Source organism: Enoplosus armatus, chromosome 13, assembly GCF_043641665.1.
Source record: "Enoplosus armatus isolate fEnoArm2 chromosome 13, fEnoArm2.hap1, whole genome shotgun sequence".
Taxonomy (NCBI): domain Eukaryota; kingdom Metazoa; phylum Chordata; class Actinopteri; order Centrarchiformes; family Enoplosidae; genus Enoplosus; species Enoplosus armatus.
The window spans coordinates 15,897,578-15,917,709 of record NC_092192.1 but is presented as its reverse complement, the minus strand read 5'-3'; the positions used below and the strand labels follow the sequence as shown (position 1 = coordinate 15,917,709).

Sequence of the window (20,132 nt, the reverse complement as noted above, 5' to 3'; positions counted from 1 at the left end):
TAATGTTGCAGGTCACTCAGGATAAGAAGATGAGCCAAATGTCTAAACTGTATATGTTATCTAGGATGTCGGACTCAGACAGTGACGAGGACCAAGATCGCCCTTTCTCTCTGACTGGCTTCCTCTTTGGAAACATCAATGAAGATGGACAGCTAGAGGATGACAGTGTTTTGGACAGTGTGAGTGTTTTAAAGATATTACAACATTTAAGAGTAATTTTTCAGTAGTATCATCATGTCTAACAGAACAAGCTGATGATTAGATGATTAAGTTCATGGTGGACATTATATACAATATACTATTTTCTACAATTAACTGTTAGAACCTGGTTGTTTGTATTACCACTGCTTTTTGTAACTTTCTGTTCTGTTTCTGACGTTTTTTTCTCACTCCAGGAGTCCAAGAAGCATTTGGCTGGTTTGGGTAATCTGGGTCTGGGCTCCCTCATTACAGAGATCACTGCCAATTCGGAGGATGATCAAGAGGAAAACAGAGACTCTGGTAGTGTGGATGCAGAAGGTAAGGCTAAATATAAGAAGAAACTTTGCATTAATTTACCCAGGAAAAGGATGGAGAGACATTTTCAATATTTCTCCTCATCCAGGTTGGGTGAAAAGCACTGAAGATGCAGTCGATTATTCTGACATCAGTGAGGTTGCTGAGGATGAGACAAAGAAGTACCGTCAGGCCATGGGGTCTTTGCAGCCCAGCAGGAAAACAGGTGATCAACTTACAGCTTCTTAGGGTCATGTTTGTGTTTGATTGTTGTTAGACTCAATTAAAAATTACACATTCATATTTTTTTTCTTAAGATGTATAAAACTGATCTTTATGAAGATATATTTTTATATATAAAAAAGAAAATTATAATTAATTGTAATTGATGCAAGATATTGCAGTCAAAATAACACCTTTTTACCTTTATTTTTTTCCACCGTATATAACCATTTTGTTTTTTTACCACAATCTTTAGTTGTCCCTACCAAGGATTCCAAAATATTGTTGGACTGTCAGTTTACTATTTTATTTATTTTAATGTACTTTTTTTTTTTCTAATTCCTTAGATGATGAGGATGACTATGATGCCGACTGCGAGGATATTGATTCTAAGCTTATGCCTCCTCCACCACCACCAACTCTTCCTACGTCTGCTAAGAAAGAGGAACCCTCCTCTCAGAGCACAAACGGTAAAACATATAATATGTTTACTCGTAATTAGTCCATGTAGAGGAACTGTTAGGCTTGCCCTCTTTCACAGAGGTTTAAGCTGTACACAGAACTGCAGCTTCTGAAGTTGCTACTTCATCAGGGTGGATGTTATTGTCACAGGTTTAGCTTGCCTCTGAAGAACAGATACTACACTTGACCATTTAGTAAATTCAATAGCAATTCAGGTGAAGTTCAAGTATTTTAAATCACAAGTATTATATAAGATGAAGTTTGATTGTCTCTACTGCTGCTGTGATCTGTCACTGTCTCTCCTCACAGTTGGGGAAGAGGGTGATGGCATCATCCTGCCCTCCATCATCGCGCCATCTTCTACGGCTGATAAGGTTGACTTCAGCAGCTCCTCAGACTCTGAGTCTGAAACCGACCGTCCCTGCCAGGGCTTGGGGGCTGGAGGCCCCCCAGATAGGCTCAACCTCCCTCTTGCTGGCATCATGCAGAAAGATGCTGCCAAAGCACTGCCAGGTGTCACAGAGCTCTTCCCAGAGTTTAGACCTGGAAAGGTAAATTATCTTTACAGGCACTGTGCTGAGCTGAAATGTGTCATTACACATGCTAAATGCTTATTTAATTGTCATAATTTTAAAATGAAGGAGTGCACTGACAACCACTGTCTCGGATGTACAACCAGGTGCTTAGGTTCTTACGGCTGTTTGGTCCTGGAAAGAACATGCCATCAGTTTGGAGGAGTGCCCGCAGGAAGAAGAAGCGAAAGCACAGAGACCCTCAGCCTGGGACACCTCCTCCAGAAGGAGAGCCCATAGAGCAAAGCCAGGAGAAGAAGTCTGGATGGCTTTACGAGTACGCACCCCCCCCACCCCCAGAGCAGTGTCTCTCTGACGATGAGGTAAATCTTCCAGTGTTGCAGGCTGCTGTTGGCTCTCATAATGTCAGCTGGTAGTAGTCCGGCAGTATGTCTCTTTGTATCCAGCACTTCACTTGCCTTTCTGTGCCATCCAGATAACCATGATGGCTCCAGTAGAATCAAAGTTCTCACAAACTTGTGGTGATGGGGACAAGGAGGCAGAGTCTCGACCTAAAGTAGCAGAATGGAGATATGGTCCAGCCCAGCTCTGGTACGACATGCTGGGCGTCTCTGAAGACGGAGGCAACTTCAACTACGGGCTCAAGCTAAAAGAGGAGGAGTCCAGTGAGCCTGAGAAGCAGGACAAGCCTAAAGAAATAACAGAGACAGCACATGAGGTGTGCCGACATGGACATCTGTAGCCATAACATGAAAATACTTATACTGATTGTGTTACTGATATTGTGTACTGATACAATGTATCTGTAGTTTCTGAGGCGAGGTGACAGCAGTGACGATGATGACAATGAAGGTGAAGACAAGGACAGACAAGCCCTTGAGAATGAGCTCTTCCTGATGGTCACTCAGCTGCAATGGGAGGACGATATTATTTGGAACGGGGAGGAAGTAAAACACAAGGGCACCAAGACTCAGCGAGCCAGCCTGGCGGGATGGCTGCCGTCTAGCATGACCCGCAACGCCAACGCGTATAACGCACAGCAGGGTAAGATGACAGGAAAAAATACAGTAAATCTTGCAATGAGTCTTTTTTTGTGATGCAAACAGCATACTACACCCAGGTGGTGTTTACAAAACTTGAAAGACATTGTAGCGTTGATAATTGATGGTGGGGCAGCTGGCTGTAATATCTCATGTGTGTAAAAGAAATAGAATAATCAGTTTAATCTTACAGGTCTGACAAGAAGTAATTCCCAGTTGGTGCCACCTACGCCTCCACCCATGCCCAAAGCTTCATCAATCTCTCTCTCTAAGCGTGAAAAAAACAACCACGATAATCAAGGTGAGTTCATTTTTAGGTCACAATACAATAATATTATATAAAAATATTACAATACAAATAATAGATTGACCAGACCTTTTTTTATCTCAGGTTAACTTCTCATTTTCTGTGTTGTCTTCATTTGTTTTTGTCCCTCTGCAGCCTCTCACGAAGAAGACTCTCCCTGGTTCTCCATTTTCCCCATTGACAACGAGGAGTTGGTGTATGGACGCTGGGAAGATAACATTATCTGGGATGACCAGGAGATGGATCACATGCTCATGCCACCTGTTCTTACACTGGATCCCAATGATGAAAATATCATCCTAGGTATATTCAAAATTCCCATCTGGTTAGGCTGAGTTTGATGTAAAATGAACCGTATGACCTTTTCTGAAGTTTGTTAACTTTCTTATGGGGAGGGATCATGTGTTTTGAAAGCTGAATAATCACAATGACAAGAAGATGAGATTGCTTAATCATGTTCAAACAAAATACACAAAACGTTTTATATGCTTGTTTCATTCATTTATGTGGCCTACAGTGCATTTATATTCTGAAGGAAACAATACAATACACATCTGTATCATCTGTAACAGAGCAATCATTTTAATGTTAGTCTGCTTATTCTTGACAAACTGTTATCTCTTGTAGAAATGCCTAATGAAAAGGAGGAGATGACTTCCCACTCCCCATCAAAAGAAAATAAGAAGGAAACGGCAATCAAAAAGAGCCGCATCCTGCTGGGGAAGACTGGGGTGATAAAAGATGAGCCACAGCAGGTAAGCTGCCTCATCAGGGCAGACAAAGGCATACGCTTGGATTATATGAAATGGCTGATTACAAGGTCTGCTTCACCAGAGGAGATGTAGGTAATTTGAAACAGAAAGTGGTAAAATAAGACTCTAATAAGGAAGATCAAGGCTAGATAATGAAGGAGCAGATATGGTGAAATGAAATTGACAGAAACAGCTACAAAATGCTTGTTTAAGCACTATTATGTGTGAGCTGTAACTGAGATTTTGGTATTCTAAATGTGGTTTCTCTTAACTCAGAACATGTCCCAGCCTGAAGTGAAGGACCCCTGGAACCTCTCCAATGATGAGTTCTACTATCCTAAACAGCAGGGCCTGAGGGGGACCTTCGGTGGCAACATCATTCAGGTAAGCACCAGCCCACAAAAATAAAGATGAAGCCTACATGGAGGTACTTTGAATCATATTTTATCTGTAAGCTGAAGTGTAGAATGTCGTAGAGTTTGACTGAGTAAATTATTTGTCTTTAACAGCACTCCATACCGGCACTGGAGCTCAGGCAGCCCTTCTTCCCTACCCACATGGGGCCCATGAAGCTGCGTCAGTTTCATCGACCGACTCTGAAGAAGTACTCATTTGGAGCTTTGGCTCAGCCAGGTCCCCATCCTGTCCAGCCACTGCTCAAACACATTAAGAAGAAGGCCAAGGTGGAGCCCTGCTCAAAACAAGCACTATTATTCTATGAAAGTAACCTTGTAGTGTTGTGCCACATTAATGGTGTACTGAGTGTATGTGTTGATATTTTTTCCGTACAGATGCGAGAGCAGGAGCGGCAGGCATCAGGCGGAGGAGACATGTTCTTCATGCGAACCCCACAGGACTTGACGGGCAAAGATGGAGATCTGATCCTGGCAGAGTACAGTGAAGAATACGCCCCTCTCATCATGCAAGTCGGCATGGCAACAAAGATCAAAAACTACTACAAAAGGGTGAGTCAAGTGTTTATTTTTCACTCATGACTTTGTGTAGGTCTTAAATAGTATTTTCTAAACTGAAGAAATTGTGAGTGTCACATTTATTTCAGTTTGCAGAATTGTTGTGTATTTCATTAGTTTCAGATCATAAAATTCAACTTAAAAATTTTCCATTTGTCACTTGTTTATTGGATAGAGTTGTTAAAATACATTATTGTTTCCGTATTCTTCAGAAACCTGGAAAGGATCCTGGAGCACCTGACTGTAAATATGGAGAGACCGTGTACTGCCACACATCCCCTTTCCTGGGTTCTCTGCATCCTGGACAGCTGCTCCAGGTCAGCACCGTCACAGTCATTAGGTTTTCAGGTGAATATGTGAAGCATCTCTGGTCTGTTATCATAGCAGAACTGTGAGATGGTATGTCTTTTTCTTTTAGGCATTTGAAAACAACCTTTTCCGTGCTCCAATCTACGTGCACAAGATGCCAGAGACGGATTTCTTGGTTCTACGAACGCGACACGGCTACTACATTAGAGAGCTTGTGGACATTATTGTAGTTGGTCAGGAGTGCCCCTTGTATGAGGTTCCAGGGCCCAACTCCAAACGAGCCAATACTCACATCAGAGACTTCCTACAGGTATGTTTATTCGCCTGCCCTCTACCAGAAACTTGAGCTGTTGTTGTTGCAAAAGCTCAACTGTCACATCTGTATTCTACAGGTGTTCATTTACCGCTTGTTCTGGAAGAGCAAGGATCGGCCCCGGAGAATCCGCATGGAGGATATAAAGAAAGCTTTCCCCTCACACTCAGAGAGCAGCATCAGGAAACGTCTAAAACTCTGTGCTGACTTCAAGCGTACAGGTAGACCGCGCTCATTCATTAACTCTGTAGCCTGTACGTCCACCATTCAGTGACCATTGTCATTTATTGGACCAACCTAACCCAGATGTGTTATATCAGGACAGTGTTGAGGTTACAAAGAGATACCCGTTGTGTGTGTGCCTTGATTGACAGACAGGAATCTGAGCAGGGAAAGAGCTTTTTACACCTACTATGGATTTTACCCCAGAGGTAAGATGTAGTCAGACAGTATAAGGACACAGGGTACAAATATTTACATCAGCAAGTCACGGTTTTCTACAATGCTTTGATTAACAAACATGTACCTATAATGGAAACTCTGACATGGACAACATTGTGTTCTATTTGCTTATAATACTACACTCTGTGATCAGAGTAAGGTTGCAGATATGAGAAAATGTCTGACAGCGTCTTCTCCTCATGCCAGGGATGGACTCTAACTGGTGGGTGCTGAAGCCTGACTTTAGATTGCCGACAGAGGAGGAGATCAGAGCCATGGTGTCTCCAGAGCAGTGCTGCGCTTACTATAGCATGATGGTGGCAGAGCAGAGACTCAAGGTAATATTATCTGTCTCTTAGTCACATCAGATGGTTAACACCAGGGAGGACTGTGGCACGGCTTCACTACAAGTTGTTCTACCCCTTTAGGATGCTGGATATGGTGAGAAATCCTTCTTTGCTCCAGATGAGGAGAACGAGGAGGACTTTCAAATGAAAATTGATGATGAGGTATTGATCCAAGTGATTCCTCATAATTAAGTTAAGAGTTTCAGATTTACAAAATGCTGATCCTGTCCCTCACATCCTAGGTGCGGACAGCTCCGTGGAACACAACGAGAGCCTTCATTTCTGCCATGAAGGGGAAATGCCTGTTGGAGGTTACAGGTGTGGCTGATCCGACAGGCTGTGGAGAGGGTTTCTCCTACGTCAAAGTGCCCAACAAGCCCACACAACAGAAGGTCTGATTCTCTAAAGCGAAAGTCTGCCACTCCATGTTCTGCCTTGTGTAAGTATAGAGAGTGAAAACTTGGATCCTGTGCTGTTTTTCAGGATGACAAAGAGCCACAGCCTGCCAAGAAGACAGTGACTGGGACAGACGCTGACCTGAGGAGACTCTCATTGAAGAATGCCAAACAGCTGCTGCGCAAGTTTGGTGTTCCAGAGGAAGAGGTAAAACTATGGTGATATGCAAGCACATGAAATTGATGTAGGACATGTCTATTATTCACTCTAACTGGAACATTCGCCGGTCAGGGTTGACGAGTTTTGAGGGATTTGTTAATGGTGACAAATGCAAGAAAGGCATGTGGCTTTACTTTTCGGTTGGGGCTTGTTAAAGTGACTGTGTGTTTGCATGTGTGATAGATCAAGAAGCTCTCTCGCTGGGAGGTGATTGATGTGGTGAGGACCATGTCCACAGAGCAGGCGCGTTCAGGCGAGGGACCCATGAGCAAGTTTGCCAGAGGCTCTCGTTTCTCCGTTGCTGAGCACCAGGAGCGTTACAAGGAAGAGTGCCAGAGGATCTTTGACCTGCAGAACAAGTGAGGCTCTTATTTAGGGTTTTATATGTTGTTCAGAGTTCTGTCTGAGCACACCTTGAGTTGTTTTCCTTGTTGCCCCCCCACCACAGAGTGTTAGAGTCGACGGAGGTGCTCTCCACAGACACAGACAGCAGCTCAGCAGAAGACAGTGACTTTGAGGAGATGGGGAAGAACATTGAGAACATGCTGCAGAACAAGAAGACCAGCTCCCAGCTTTCCCGCGAGAGGGAGGAGCAGGAGAGGAAGGAGCTGCAGAGGATGCTGATGGGCGAGGAGAGCGATCGTGACAACAAGGGACGCAAGGAGCGGCGCAAAGGCTTGTGTGAGTGTGTGTTTCTGAAAATCAGAGACATCGTCATGGTGCACCGAGGACATCTGCATTAGCTGTGTGAGGGTGAAACACGTTGTTTGTGTCTCTTAACTGTAAACTTTACTTCCCCTTCACTCTATAGCCAGCTCCTTATCCACCAGCTCCCACAAGGACGATGACACGTCCTCCGTCACCAGCCTGAACTCCTCGGCCACAGGGCGGCGACTCAAGATCTATCGCACCTTCAGGGACGAGGACGGCAAGGATTATGTCCGCTGCGAGACAGTACGCAAGGCCGCCGTCATCGACGCCTACACCAGGATCCGAACTACCAAGGATGACGAATTCATGTGAGTCTCTCACTAATCAAGACTGTGAGCTTTTCATCTTACAGTGGGAGGAACCGATCGGACTGTTTTATAACCACAGCACCCTGTCAGGCTAAGACTATTCACATCTGTATAGCTTGGTGCTATGATGATTTTATAGTTCAAAAAATTGAAAAGTCTGCTCTTTATTGAGCAGTGTCTAATTAATAATTAAAAGGATAATCAAAGCTCTGCAACCTTTGACAAAACTTTTATAATTAGCATGCAGATTTGTTTTGATCCAGCTGCACACAACATACATGAAAACATATATTTGCTTTATGTATTACATTTATATCAAATCATATAGTTGTTAAATTCCTGCTTCTCTGTTCGTATGAAGCAAGTCTTCTGATAACCAGAAGGTCAGCCTGATGTTGCTGTATTCTCCATTATGGAGATGAGTGGAGCTCATTAAGGAGAAAGCCAGAGAGCTTACATCGTAGAAATGCCACTTAATTATGTCCATGCCATCATCACAACTGAACCAGTGCATGTTAAACAGCCAGTGTTGTGTGTCTTATTGGCTGCAGACGCAAGTTTGCCCTCTTCGATGAACAGCACAGGGAAGAGATGAGGAAAGAGCGCCGGCGCATTCAGGAGCAGCTGAGGAGGCTGAAGAGAAACCAAGAGAAAGACAAGATCAAGGGACCTCCAGAGAAGAAGGCCAAGAAGGTCAAAGAGAGACCAGACCTCAAGGTAAAAGTAAGCTTGCTGATTCAGTACTCCTCTCCTTTACTTTTTCATCACCAGCTCTTTGGTGCCCAGATAAATGTGTAGATATTTACAGTACAATTTGCAGTATTGTTCTTTCAGTATTACTATCATATAGCACAGGCCGATTATTTTTCGTGTTCCTTAATGTTTGCCTCTTTTCGCTAGCTGAAGTGCGGAGCGTGTGGAGCCATTGGACACATGAGGACCAACAAGTTCTGCCCGCTATACTATCAGACCAACGCCCCACCTTCAAACCCAGTTGCCATGACAGAGGAGCAGGAGGAGGAGCTGGAAAAGACCGTCATCCACAACGACAACGAGGAACTGATCAAGGTGGAGGGCACCAAGATCGTGCTGGGCAAACAGCTCATTGAGAGGTAGTGGATTGTCCTCGTTCTTCCTCTCTTACTATTGAAAATAATTTTATCAAGGACACTCAGATGTGCTGAAAGATTCTTCCATTTATAAATTAGTTTTGGGTCCATGGACCACAAGAGTAACTCAGATACTGGTTTAATCAACAGATGGTCTGTGGCCTCCACCCCCTGCAGTTTCTAACAAATGTTTTCTGTTACAGTGCTGATGAGGTGCGCAGAAAGTCTTTAGTGCTCAAGTTCCCCAAGCAACAACTCCCACCAAAGAAGAAGAGACGCGTAGGCAGTGCTGTGCACTGCGACTACCTCAATGTAAGCAGTGTTTCATAGCTCGTTCTAACACATTTTGAAGGGGGTCTCTTTAGCTGATCTTTCACACTGCTTTTGTTTCACATTGATATTCACAGAAACCACACAAGGCCATCCACCGCAGACGCACTGACCCCATGGTGACCTTGTCTTCTGTGCTAGAGAGCATCATCAATGACATGCGGGATCACCCCAACGTAAGATCTGTCAGACACAAGCTCCTCCACCTCAACAGCATTCTGTTATTCCCATTCATCTGCTTTACTGCTCTGCCATCTCATCTTTACTACTTGTGCCTCTAGACATATCCATTCCACACACCAGTCAACGCCAAGGTTGTGAAGGACTACTATAAGATCATCACACGGCCCATGGACCTGCAGACGCTGAGGGAGAACGTACGCAAGCGAATGTATCCATCAAGGGAGGAGTTCCGTGAAGCAGTGGAAGTTATCGTCAAAAACAGCGCCACCTACAATGGTAAAGCTAGATGAACATGTTTATCTCTTAAAAACAGACTGGTTTCAGTTAGACCACATCAAAGTGTTAAGACGACTCTCTTCTTGTTCCGCCAGGAGCAAAACATCCAATAACACAGGTAGCACAGTCCATGCTGGACCTGTGCGATGCTAAACTGAAAGAAGTGAGTGTTAATGTGAATTGTTTGTCTTATTTCACATCTACCTGCCATTTTGTCAATTTCCACATCAACCATTAAACCTCTGTATGTGTGTTTGCGCAGAAGGAGGACAGGCTGGTGAGGCTGGAGAAAGCCATCAACCCCTTGCTGGATGACGATGATCAGGTGGCCTTCTCCTTCATCCTGGACAACATTGTGACCCAGAAGATGATGGTGGTTCCTGATGTGAGTCACCTCTTCTTACCATTTTCCTACCTTACCTAACAAATTTGAGAGCACTGATCAGTTCACATGCAGAATAAGTTAATGATCTTCCTCTCATCCCTTGATTCCTCCCTTCGCTACAGTCATGGCCGTTTCACCATCCGGTCAACAAAAAGTTTGTGCCCGATTATTATAAGGTGATCATAAACCCCATGGACCTGGAGAGTATCCGCAAGGTGAGAGTCATATGAGGTGTCAACCTTGAAACAAATATACTCTGAAATTTTTTATATCAGCAGTACAAAGAACTTAAACAGAAAATGTCCCTCTTTGTGTATTTGTATTTCAGAACATCTCCAAACACAAATACCAGAACAGAGATGCGTTCCTTTCAGATGTCAGTCTTATCCACACCAACAGTATCAAGTACAATGGTAAAGGTGTTAACATCACTGGTATTGTGACCTCTGAAGTCAGTCTTAAAAAACGTCATGATTTATTTACTAAGAGCTGAGTTCTATAGTTCAGTAAAGATGTTGTTTGAGGCACAATTACTCTTTGTGTGTTTTTCACAGGCCCAGACAGTCCTTACACCAAGACAGCCCTGGACATCGTCAACGTGTGCAAACAAACCTTGGCAGAGGTAAGGGTCATGCTAACGACTGAGTATTTATGTAGTAAGTTACATTGGGCTGAGCTTTACCATATTATCAGATCAGCTGCAAAGCAATGCTGGGAACAACGTAGAGGGATTTTTTTTTTAAAAATGCAAATTTTATAATAAATCGTCTTCATCTAATGAATAGGTCTCTCCTGTTTTTCACACACCATGTTATTGTGGAAAATAGTTCTAAAAATATACAGTATTGTCGTAGCGTAGTCTTGTATATCACAGAGGATTATACTTGAAAATTAGTGACGCATCTTTTATTAAATTGCTGCATAATTTGCCACATTGCTTAGATTTGATTCAAACTATGACAACATGTGTTTTTACTTTGCTTCAGGAAGAGGTTTATCTCTTTAGAGTCAATTATTACAGCAATAATTTATAACAATAGTATTTTTTTGAGCAGGATGAACATTAATCAGTTTTGTAATAATCACCTGTGTTTGTGCCTCCAGTATGATGAGCACTTGACCCAGTTGGAGAAGGACATCTCTACTGCCAAAGAGGCAGCTCTAGATGCAGCAGACTTGGAGTGTCTGGACCCAATGACACCGGGGCCATACACACCGCAGGTAGGAGAGCAGCCAGGGCCCAGTTTTTATTTACTAGCTTGGCAAATGGCGGTTTCCTGGGTATCTTGCCACAGTGACAATAGACTTTAGGCCTCCAGCTGTTCATAAAGTGCCACACCAGTTAGTCTGAACTTTTCTGCGTGCAGTAGTCTCCTCGCCACACCTCGTAGTGCTCCCTGCCTTTGTATTTCTTCACTTGTTCTCTGCACTAACTCTCCTTTCCAGACTTTCACGTTTCATCTTTACAATCTAGTTTCTTCACTTTAGTGTCTCCTTTCTCCCTCCGTGTTTTTCCTCCTTCGCTCCTGCTGTCTCTCCATTTGTGTGTGCCGCTCTGTGTGGTGTTGGCCAGCCTGCTGATCTGTTTGACAGCGGGGCTTCAGGGAGTCTGCCCAGAGAGACCAGCAGCCTTTTCTCTGAGGGACCTCTAGTGGTTGCTCCAGAGAAGAGAGGGGGGCAGGTATGGAGAGAGACAGAAATGAGGCTTGCAACCACATGCCACCTCTCCTCAAACTATCCTCAGAGCACCCAGTTTGATTACAGGCTTTTGTTAAAGTTGTTTCTCACACCAAAACATTACAGATAACATTACAGTGTAAAGTGAGAGTAGTTCTTTTGCTTCTTGCTCCGTCTTTCGGCAAGAGTGTTCTCAGACTTTTATCACCTTGCCCCTCAGGGTCGCCACAGTAGAAGACCAGGGGAGGAAGAGTCAGATGTGGACATTGAAGGCTTTGAGGAGGAAGATGATGGCAAACCCAAGACTCCTGCTCCTGTAAGAAAGACAGATTTATTGAAAGGTTATGTAGTTGATATGAGGTCACCACTGCACTACAAGCATATACATACCATTCTAGTTGGATGGCCTGATTCAGTTAAAATGGATTTTTTATTATCAAATTAATTATGTATTTATTTGATTTTCACACAGCTTTAGGAGGTAAAATCCATTTCTTTCCACACCATCAATTTTTATTTGTGTCAGACAGAAAGTGCCCCAAATCCTCTTGTAGTATTTAATTAAAATACATTTTTATTGTGTATTATTCTTGATCTATAGTTTTATTTACCTATATACCTGCTTACTTTTCAGCTTGCTTTCATTTATTTATATATAAGGACATTAAGCAGCATTTCTGTAAATGTGCCAGTGTTAGCCAGACGGCTAATTTTCAAGATGTTTTGAAACCAAGAGGGCTTACTTCTCATTTATATCTGACTCATTTGTCTGTCCTGTCTTTTCAGGCAGAGGACGCAGACGGAGATCTAGAGGATGAAGATGACGAAGAGGAGATGTTGCTGCCACCACGCAGACGGTTGCACGAACAGGAGGAAGATGAGGAGGAGGAAGAAGAAGACGGAAGGTCTAACCGCCCAGCCCAAGCCAGCGTGCTGTACCAGGACCTGCTCATGTCTGACGGAGAGGATGATGCCAGCGAAGAGGAGGGAGACAACCCTTTCTCCTGTAAGTCCACCTGCAGTGCTGGAGCGGCACCAGAAAATGGTCGCAGCTATAAACAATAAAGAAGAAAGAAGAAAACAACAAGAACAAATTGAAAACATTTTTGTCACATCATCAGAACATATTATGACTGTAGAATATGAGATGACGGAATTATTGTGCTGCAAATATTCACTTAATGGCATATTGAGAATGACAGATATACTGTAAAAACAAAATGGATATCAGTTGGCAGTGAGCAAACATTAACCAGACCTCAGTTAACATCATGTGCTGCATTTGTTGTGTGTGTGCGTGTGTGCGTGCGCGCGTGCGTCTGACATTTAACCTGATCTGTTGTGTGTCCCCTCCAGCCATACACCTGTCGGAGAGTGGTAGTGACTCTGACAGAGAGGTGGATGTGCGACCTGCACCTCCACGGAGAGCTCAAGAGACGGCCCGCATGGGCATGGAGCAGGACGAGAGCATGATGTCATATGAAGGGGACGTGCCTGATGAGCCTCACATGGAAGACAGCAATGTCAGGTACACCCGGCCCCCGAGCCAATAATACCCATTACACTATGTGTATGTAATTTGAATCCAGCGTGGGAATGGCGGACTCCGCCACTAACAATAAAAACTACAGAATGTAAATACATTGAGTGGCTAATTGATTTCATGAAAATCTTGAGGATTATAATTTTAAACACCTCTTGCCAACCTGTTTGACTTCCCTCTCTTCTGCCTCAGTTACGGCAGCTATGAGGAGACAGAGAGCCGGAGTCAGATGCAGCCCTCTGGCATGGGGAACGGAGAAGACTACGGCATCAGCGAGGAGGAGGAGGAAGATGAAGAAGATGAAGCACGGAGGAGAGGCCCAGCTGTGCTCTCCCAGGTCCAGCTCAGTGAAGACGAGGAGAGCGAAGAGTTCAGATCTATAGGGGGAGACAGTGACATGGACTCTGACAACTAGTTGAAATTTCTTTTTTTTTATACCCAGTATCAAGAAAACATTGTTTATAATCACTGTTTTTAAACTGAGAAAAAGAGATTTCTCAGGAAGGTGTGTTGTACATTGTTCTTATTTTGTAAATGATGGCTAATGTTTATAGCTTCTTCCTGAACCTACAGTATAGGGTACAGCACAGCACAGTGTAAATTTCAGTTTGCCTTTTATATGTTGAATGAATATTATGTACCATGAAGTACCTTGACATGGAAGTGTTCAGTTGTTTGTACAGTTTTAACTCATTCATATCTTTGCGCTCATAAATAGCTCAGCAACTCTGTTTCTACTCAACTGACTAATTAAATAATAGAATAAACACACTGAAGCTCTTTCTGTAAAAACATCAAATCATATAACAACAAACTGCAGATAGATCATAAATCATTTTCCTCTTCCTCCGTTAAAATTTACATTCATTACAGGCGCACGGTCTGTTTAGTATTCTGATAGAGACTCTCCATTGGTTAAAACCTCATTGAGCTCACTGGTTTATTAAAGTGGTGTAACTCAAAATTGTTGTCTCAGTGATCAGAGTGGATCAGAGGGATTCAGGTCTGTGCAGTTCAGTTTCCATACTGACATGTTAAATACTCTTTTAACAACTATTTCCTCATTAGTTGAGCTGTGTAGGAAGGAATCCGCTTCTTCCTCCAGTCTGGTTCATATATGTCCTCATTGAAAAGATGGACACCGCCAGTGACAAGCTCAGTTTATTTACACATTAAAGCAAATTGTAACAGATGCTTTGTGTGCACGTGAGGTAACAAAGCACAAGGATCAGAGCATGTCAACAAGCAAAAGATTACAAGATAAAACACGATGGGTGGGTTTACAGGACTGTATTGCCTGAGGTCAGTGGTTGAAAATCGTGGTGACATTTTGACACATCATCGCAGGAAACGCACATGTGTAACTAATAATGTCATTAAAGGCTGCGCTTCATTTAGATGAGTCTACTCCAGGACCCTGGTATCATGCCTGTCGGCTCAGGCTTCAAATAATGAATATTTTAAACCAGGAAATACTGAGAAATTCTGAGCTCACAGTGACGTTGGACCAGCAGTCCAAAACCCAAACATATGTACAATGATTTAAAAAGCTTGAACGGTTTATTAGTTGGCAGTCGACTAATCGTGTCAACCTTAATCCCAACTCACTGGGACACTTGAATGGAATGGAATGTTATTAGTTACACCTGTGCTTTTCTTGATAGATCAAACAGCTTTTTTATGATTATTTCATCACTTTCTTATAAACTAGTAAACAGTGTAAGATGTAATCAGTATTATTAATCAGCATAGAGAATTGCAGTCTTGTAGGTATTTCGTCTCTAGTGTTTTCCTCAGTTATAAGTAGTGATGTGTTTTACGGAGAATATCTTGTCTAGAGTTCAGTCAGACCACCTCAGCTGCAGTCACTGGATGAATTCACAATACTCAATAAAACATGTTAAACATTATCAACAGCAGATGGTACTCGAGCAGCAAACTATACTTCTAGTATACAGACTATTAAATGTCTCTGTTCCAAAAGTATTGTGATTAGTTTTATACTGAACTAGTTTAACCCACCAATTCACCATGATAAACATTTGTATAATGACTTGGTTTAAATATTGAATTTGTGGTGCATGTAGAGCGTGTTAATGGATTCTATTCAGGAACAAAAAGTAGACAAAGAGATCAAAGAGAGCTGAACAGAAACTGACTCAACAGATTTGCTATGAGTCCAAGTTGAGAACCACAGCAATGTAAACATAGCATTGAACGTCCGGTGCTGGAACACAATAAGAGAAATGTACCTTCCCTGAGAGAGGTTACAACATCTACTAGACCTGCGCTTTATATACACATCTAAAAACGTTTCCCCTTAAATAATCACCTCAGTAGGATCATTAGATGTCACGTGCTCAAACTGCTTTTTGGGGAGTATTCAGGCAGTTTTGAGTTTAAAAAAAAGAGTTTGGGAAACTCAAAAACATCAACAAAATGTTGCCACCATCACAGTAATGAATGACATAATAAGATTCAGGAAGAAACTACACCAAAACCACACCTCGATTTCTTGGTAACGAGCACGCTTCCTATTACACAGGTCATCTACTTTTCTTATACGATGGCAAACGGCACACTTCCTGTTGCAACAGCTCTGCAGAAAACAGCCTATTCTATATCAGCTGCACTAAAGTGAAGTTTGACTGCACTTCCACATTCAAATCAAAGCACTGATAACTTTTATGATCTACACTGATACACTTTGAACACCTCACACTGTGCCAATTCCTCTATCCAAGCATATTGTGTTCAGTGTTAAGAATTAGTTAAGATATGACATAAATGTCTTCATGTTTTAATTGTACCTCATTATCATATTACTATCAGGGATTCGCTGGTGACACCTTTCACCTCTGAGTGGATGGAACATTTCTGGCCCAAGCCACGGTGGTCGACCTCTCAGGTGAGGCAAAAACACGTCCATGAACAGACAGGTAACCCTTAGCAGGGTGAGGGATCCTGCAGGGGCTGACGGACTGAGACCTCTGCAGTCTCTTCATGGCTGTTATCCGGACTGAGGAGTCTCTCACTGAGTGCAATGAGCCATTAGAGTTCATTGATGCTGCAGGAAGTGGTGGAGACCTGCAACTCGCCCCCTTTCTGACAGATGTGTCACCTGAGAAAACAGTTAATGTTTCGTTTTAATGGCTATAAGTCTGCTGTGTGTCTCATGTCACATTATCAACAGAAATGAATTAGATACATTAAAGGATGCAGGGAAATGTATATTTGCAGTCTATTGTGTTTTGTTGGTATTTTCTTCTTCTTTTTTTTTTTACATGAAATAGATCCAAACCTGTCAGTGGATAAGTGGTTTGTGGGTCAGCAGGTTGGCAGTCGTCGACCTCTAAACTTCGGCTGTTCCTTACAGCCTGGAGGGAGCGGAGGCTGGTCCGCAGAGGTGACCTGGTCCTGCCTGGTGATGTTGCTGCAAAACATCAGGGTCATATCTAGTTCACACACACACTTTCAACTGCAAGAACCTAAAGTTTCTCAAATGTATTTCAACGTGTTTTTATAACATGAAAGAGAACAGAAAGTTCTCTCTTCTTCACACAATCACAAAAGAAAATGAATAATCATCAAACCTAATGAGGCCTCTGATAATACAGTAGGGTGTTAATGAAAATAGAATAGAAAATGTCTGTAGCTGTCAGGCCAAAAATACAGATAACGTAGAAAACCTGTGTATGTTCTGTGTACCTTGATTCTGAGCGAGTTTCAGCAGCTTGAACTGGGTGACTTGCTGGTGAAGTCTGGCAAGTTTTGGGCTCTGGTAACCCTGCTTAGCTACTGACATTGGTGACTGGCATGGGGAAGAGTTCAGTGATGCTAGACCAGGCTGCCAAGAAGAGGAAGATGAAGCCTCAGTTTCATTTCCTGGAGTGACATCAATATTTTCAACAGTGGTGTTAAGATAAGGTGGAAACATCACTGGTGACTCAGGGCCTCTCCTAGGTGAAGCAGTGGCAGGCATGGAAACATAGTCCTGTCTCAAACCTGAAAAATAGGGACCAAAGTTATTATCACAGTCCAACCTTCACTGAGTACGCAGTGTACACTAGATCGTCCAAAATACTCTTCTATACTCACTGGCTTCCTGTATACGAGCCATAATGTGGACATCTATGATGTCCTGCAGTCTGTAGCTTGTGGTTATGGAGTCATGGTAGATGTTCAGCTTATTGTTATCTGTGCAGATGAACAAATGCCAAACATGTGCATTTAAAGTTTATGATATTAAAGACGTCTATGTATAGAAATGAATTTGAATCAGGGTATTTTGTATAAAAAGATTATCATATTACCTAAGCTGTCAGAGGTGTTGTCTGGTGTGTTGACAGATGTTTTGTCCATAGAGGGGTTCGCAGAGACTTTGCCAGTATGATGGAAAACTGCAGGACGTCTGAAGATGTGACCGCTTGACCCTGACAATACAGAGAGTTGACATGAGGTAAACCCATGACCAAACTGATCATCCTTAGAAGAAGCTTTTTTAATCAAAAATATGTGCAGGACAATGACTGAGTGCAGTGCTGCTTGCTTACTTTGATCCAGCTTATTTATCAGCGAATGACAAGCCGCCTCCATCTCAGGACTGGGGTTATCCAGGACATGTCGACACCATCTGAGAGCAGGCTCAGATCCCTCCACAAACACCTGCTTCTTTGGAGACTCATATAACCTGTGAGGAATAAGATGAATTCAGTTCATTCACTAAGAACATATCCCACTCCTGCTCCATGTAAAGAACAGACCTGTTCAGGGGAGTTTTCATGTCAAACACCAGTCAGATTGAGAAGTCAGCGCTCCTGATTAGCATCCACCTCACTAGCCACCAGCACCTTCTTTTAAAGTGTATGGTGACTTGGACAATAGATCAAACCCAGGTTCATGTCTTTTTTTACATTTAACATTGCCCCACCCTTACTAAAGTCAGACCAGACCACAAGCCCCACTCGCAGAGGTCTGTTGGCACCTACCAGTTCTCTTCATCCTGCACATCTTCCTCCACATCAAGCAGCTCTACCAAGTCCAAAGCAGACTCTTCTTCCTGTGACTCTCTATTGTCCCAGAGGTCTTTTTGAGAGTTATAGTTGTACAACATCCCACCCATGCCACAGTAAGGCAAGGGGGGATTACACCCTGACTTCAAACTATCTAGTCTTATTCTAGCATCCATGGCAAATGAGCGACTGTTACAACTCTTGACTCTTGCATGCTCAGCGTCTGTCCAGCTGCTGCAGTATGGATCTGAGTTGTCATCCAGCGTCATAGAGCTGCTTTTCAAGTCACTGCAGAGAAGATGATGGTTTGCACTTGTATCAAACTCCACTGGTGGCTGATTGCAAAAATACTGGCTCCAGTCGCTCTTCAATTGGTCTTGGAGTTCCATTTTCCTCAATGAAATCCTCAGTCCTTCTCCTTTCTTCAAGCTCTCATCCAGTTAAGTTTTATTCTACCTCACTCCTCCATAATCAGGATGTTATGCACAAACAGCAACTGTACAGCTTCACCATACCATCTATTGACCCAGATCTGTTGAGTAGGGCTGTTAAGTATAGACACTCAACAGATTGGATGGATTTAGAGAAGCATCATGAGCTTATGTGGATTAAAGAGTCCATGAGTTGCAACTAAGAAAGAAAAAGAGCCACTCAACATCACACTTTCAAGACTAATATGGACAATACCTGTAGGCTAGTTACGATAATAGAAATATTTGCTTGCTTCCTTGGTTGAGTCACGTTGCTGTTTACGTCTGCCTATTGCTGCCTACCTGACTGACATCACACATGAGGACGTGGTCAGGTCCTTCTTCTCTCGTCTCTCACACACAGGCAGATTAACACAAGATTCACAGCTTCCCTTGCAGCCATGTGAAACCTTAAATTCTCCTCCGTTCTCATCCAAACCCAAGTGAATCAAGTGCTGCTTAGTTTTTTTTTTGGTTGTTTTTTTTTAGCATTCACTGTCAGTTACAAAAATCAAGTAATCTAACAAAATCTAACAAACCACAAGAAGCAAGAAGGTGCACTGTGAGGCTTTTATTGTGAAGCAGCTAAGTTCATGTCTTTTATACATAAACTAATATTTGTCTATTCATTTTACATCAGAGATCAATATAACAATCTATTTAATTTAAAATATCAAATGATTTGTGCTGTAGAAATATTCAAAACTCTAAATAGTACAGTAAAACTAAAACATGCTACATGCATAGACAGATGAAAACATTTAAAGCAGCAAAATTATTGAAAAAAGTAAATTCCCATATATTAACTATTTAAAACTATTTTCAAGGTCAAGAATGGACTTTCATGCTCCAGTGTAATCATATTTTCCTGTTGATGACCTGAAAGTAGCCTACTTATATACAATATACAATTTTAACTCAACAGCACCAGTGTTGTTCTTCCTGTTGGCGCAGGGTTTATATAACTTCCACTGACATACTTTTGAGGTGAAACAAAACATTTCACTTGATATATATATTTTTTCATGTTTCACAATAAAATTAATCATTTGGCTACGTTACGTTGAAAAACAAAGCTGTTTGACTAGGTTTACAAATTGTCAAGTGTCCCACTCTACCCCCCCTAAATCATCCTGAAATCTACCCTGCCCTCAGCTCACACACAACAGAGCAGGTGAGGAGGAGGTGTCTCCTCCTCCTCCGTGTCTGTGCTGCACTTGCGCCCTGCCTCCCTGTCCTTCACCTCGCCGCCCACCGGCCCGTTTCCTCGTCGTCACCGCTGATGTCTCCCCGCTGCTGTGCGACACTCGGTGAACGCCGG

At 42.7% G+C, this 20,132-nt stretch overlaps 1 protein-coding gene across 1 annotated transcript; it reads left to right on the top strand.

Annotated features, from left to right (window-relative positions):
* The first annotated feature begins 65 nt into the window (after positions 1-65).
* taf1 (TAF1 RNA polymerase II, TATA box binding protein (TBP)-associated factor) lies at positions 66-14,293 on the top strand. Its single transcript, XM_070916849.1, has 38 exons — positions 66-179; positions 396-519; positions 605-721; positions 1,065-1,187; positions 1,489-1,730; positions 1,859-2,074; positions 2,188-2,432; positions 2,581-2,756; positions 3,177-3,362; positions 3,687-3,814; positions 4,088-4,195; positions 4,321-4,494; positions 4,603-4,776; positions 4,995-5,099; positions 5,201-5,401; positions 5,484-5,625; positions 6,053-6,183; positions 6,274-6,354; positions 6,435-6,584; positions 6,676-6,795; positions 6,991-7,166; positions 7,256-7,434; positions 7,619-7,826; positions 8,378-8,543; positions 8,727-8,938; positions 9,139-9,247; positions 9,343-9,441; positions 9,547-9,724; positions 9,820-9,887; positions 9,987-10,109; positions 10,232-10,324; positions 10,438-10,522; positions 10,664-10,731; positions 11,214-11,330; positions 12,007-12,102; positions 12,573-12,792; positions 13,143-13,314; positions 13,522-14,293. Exons 1-38 carry the CDS (start codon positions 66-68, stop codon positions 13,742-13,744), a joined length of 5,649 nt encoding a protein of 1,882 aa, XP_070772950.1. The 3' UTR covers positions 13,745-14,293.
* Positions 14,294-20,132: the final 5,839 nt, after the last annotated feature.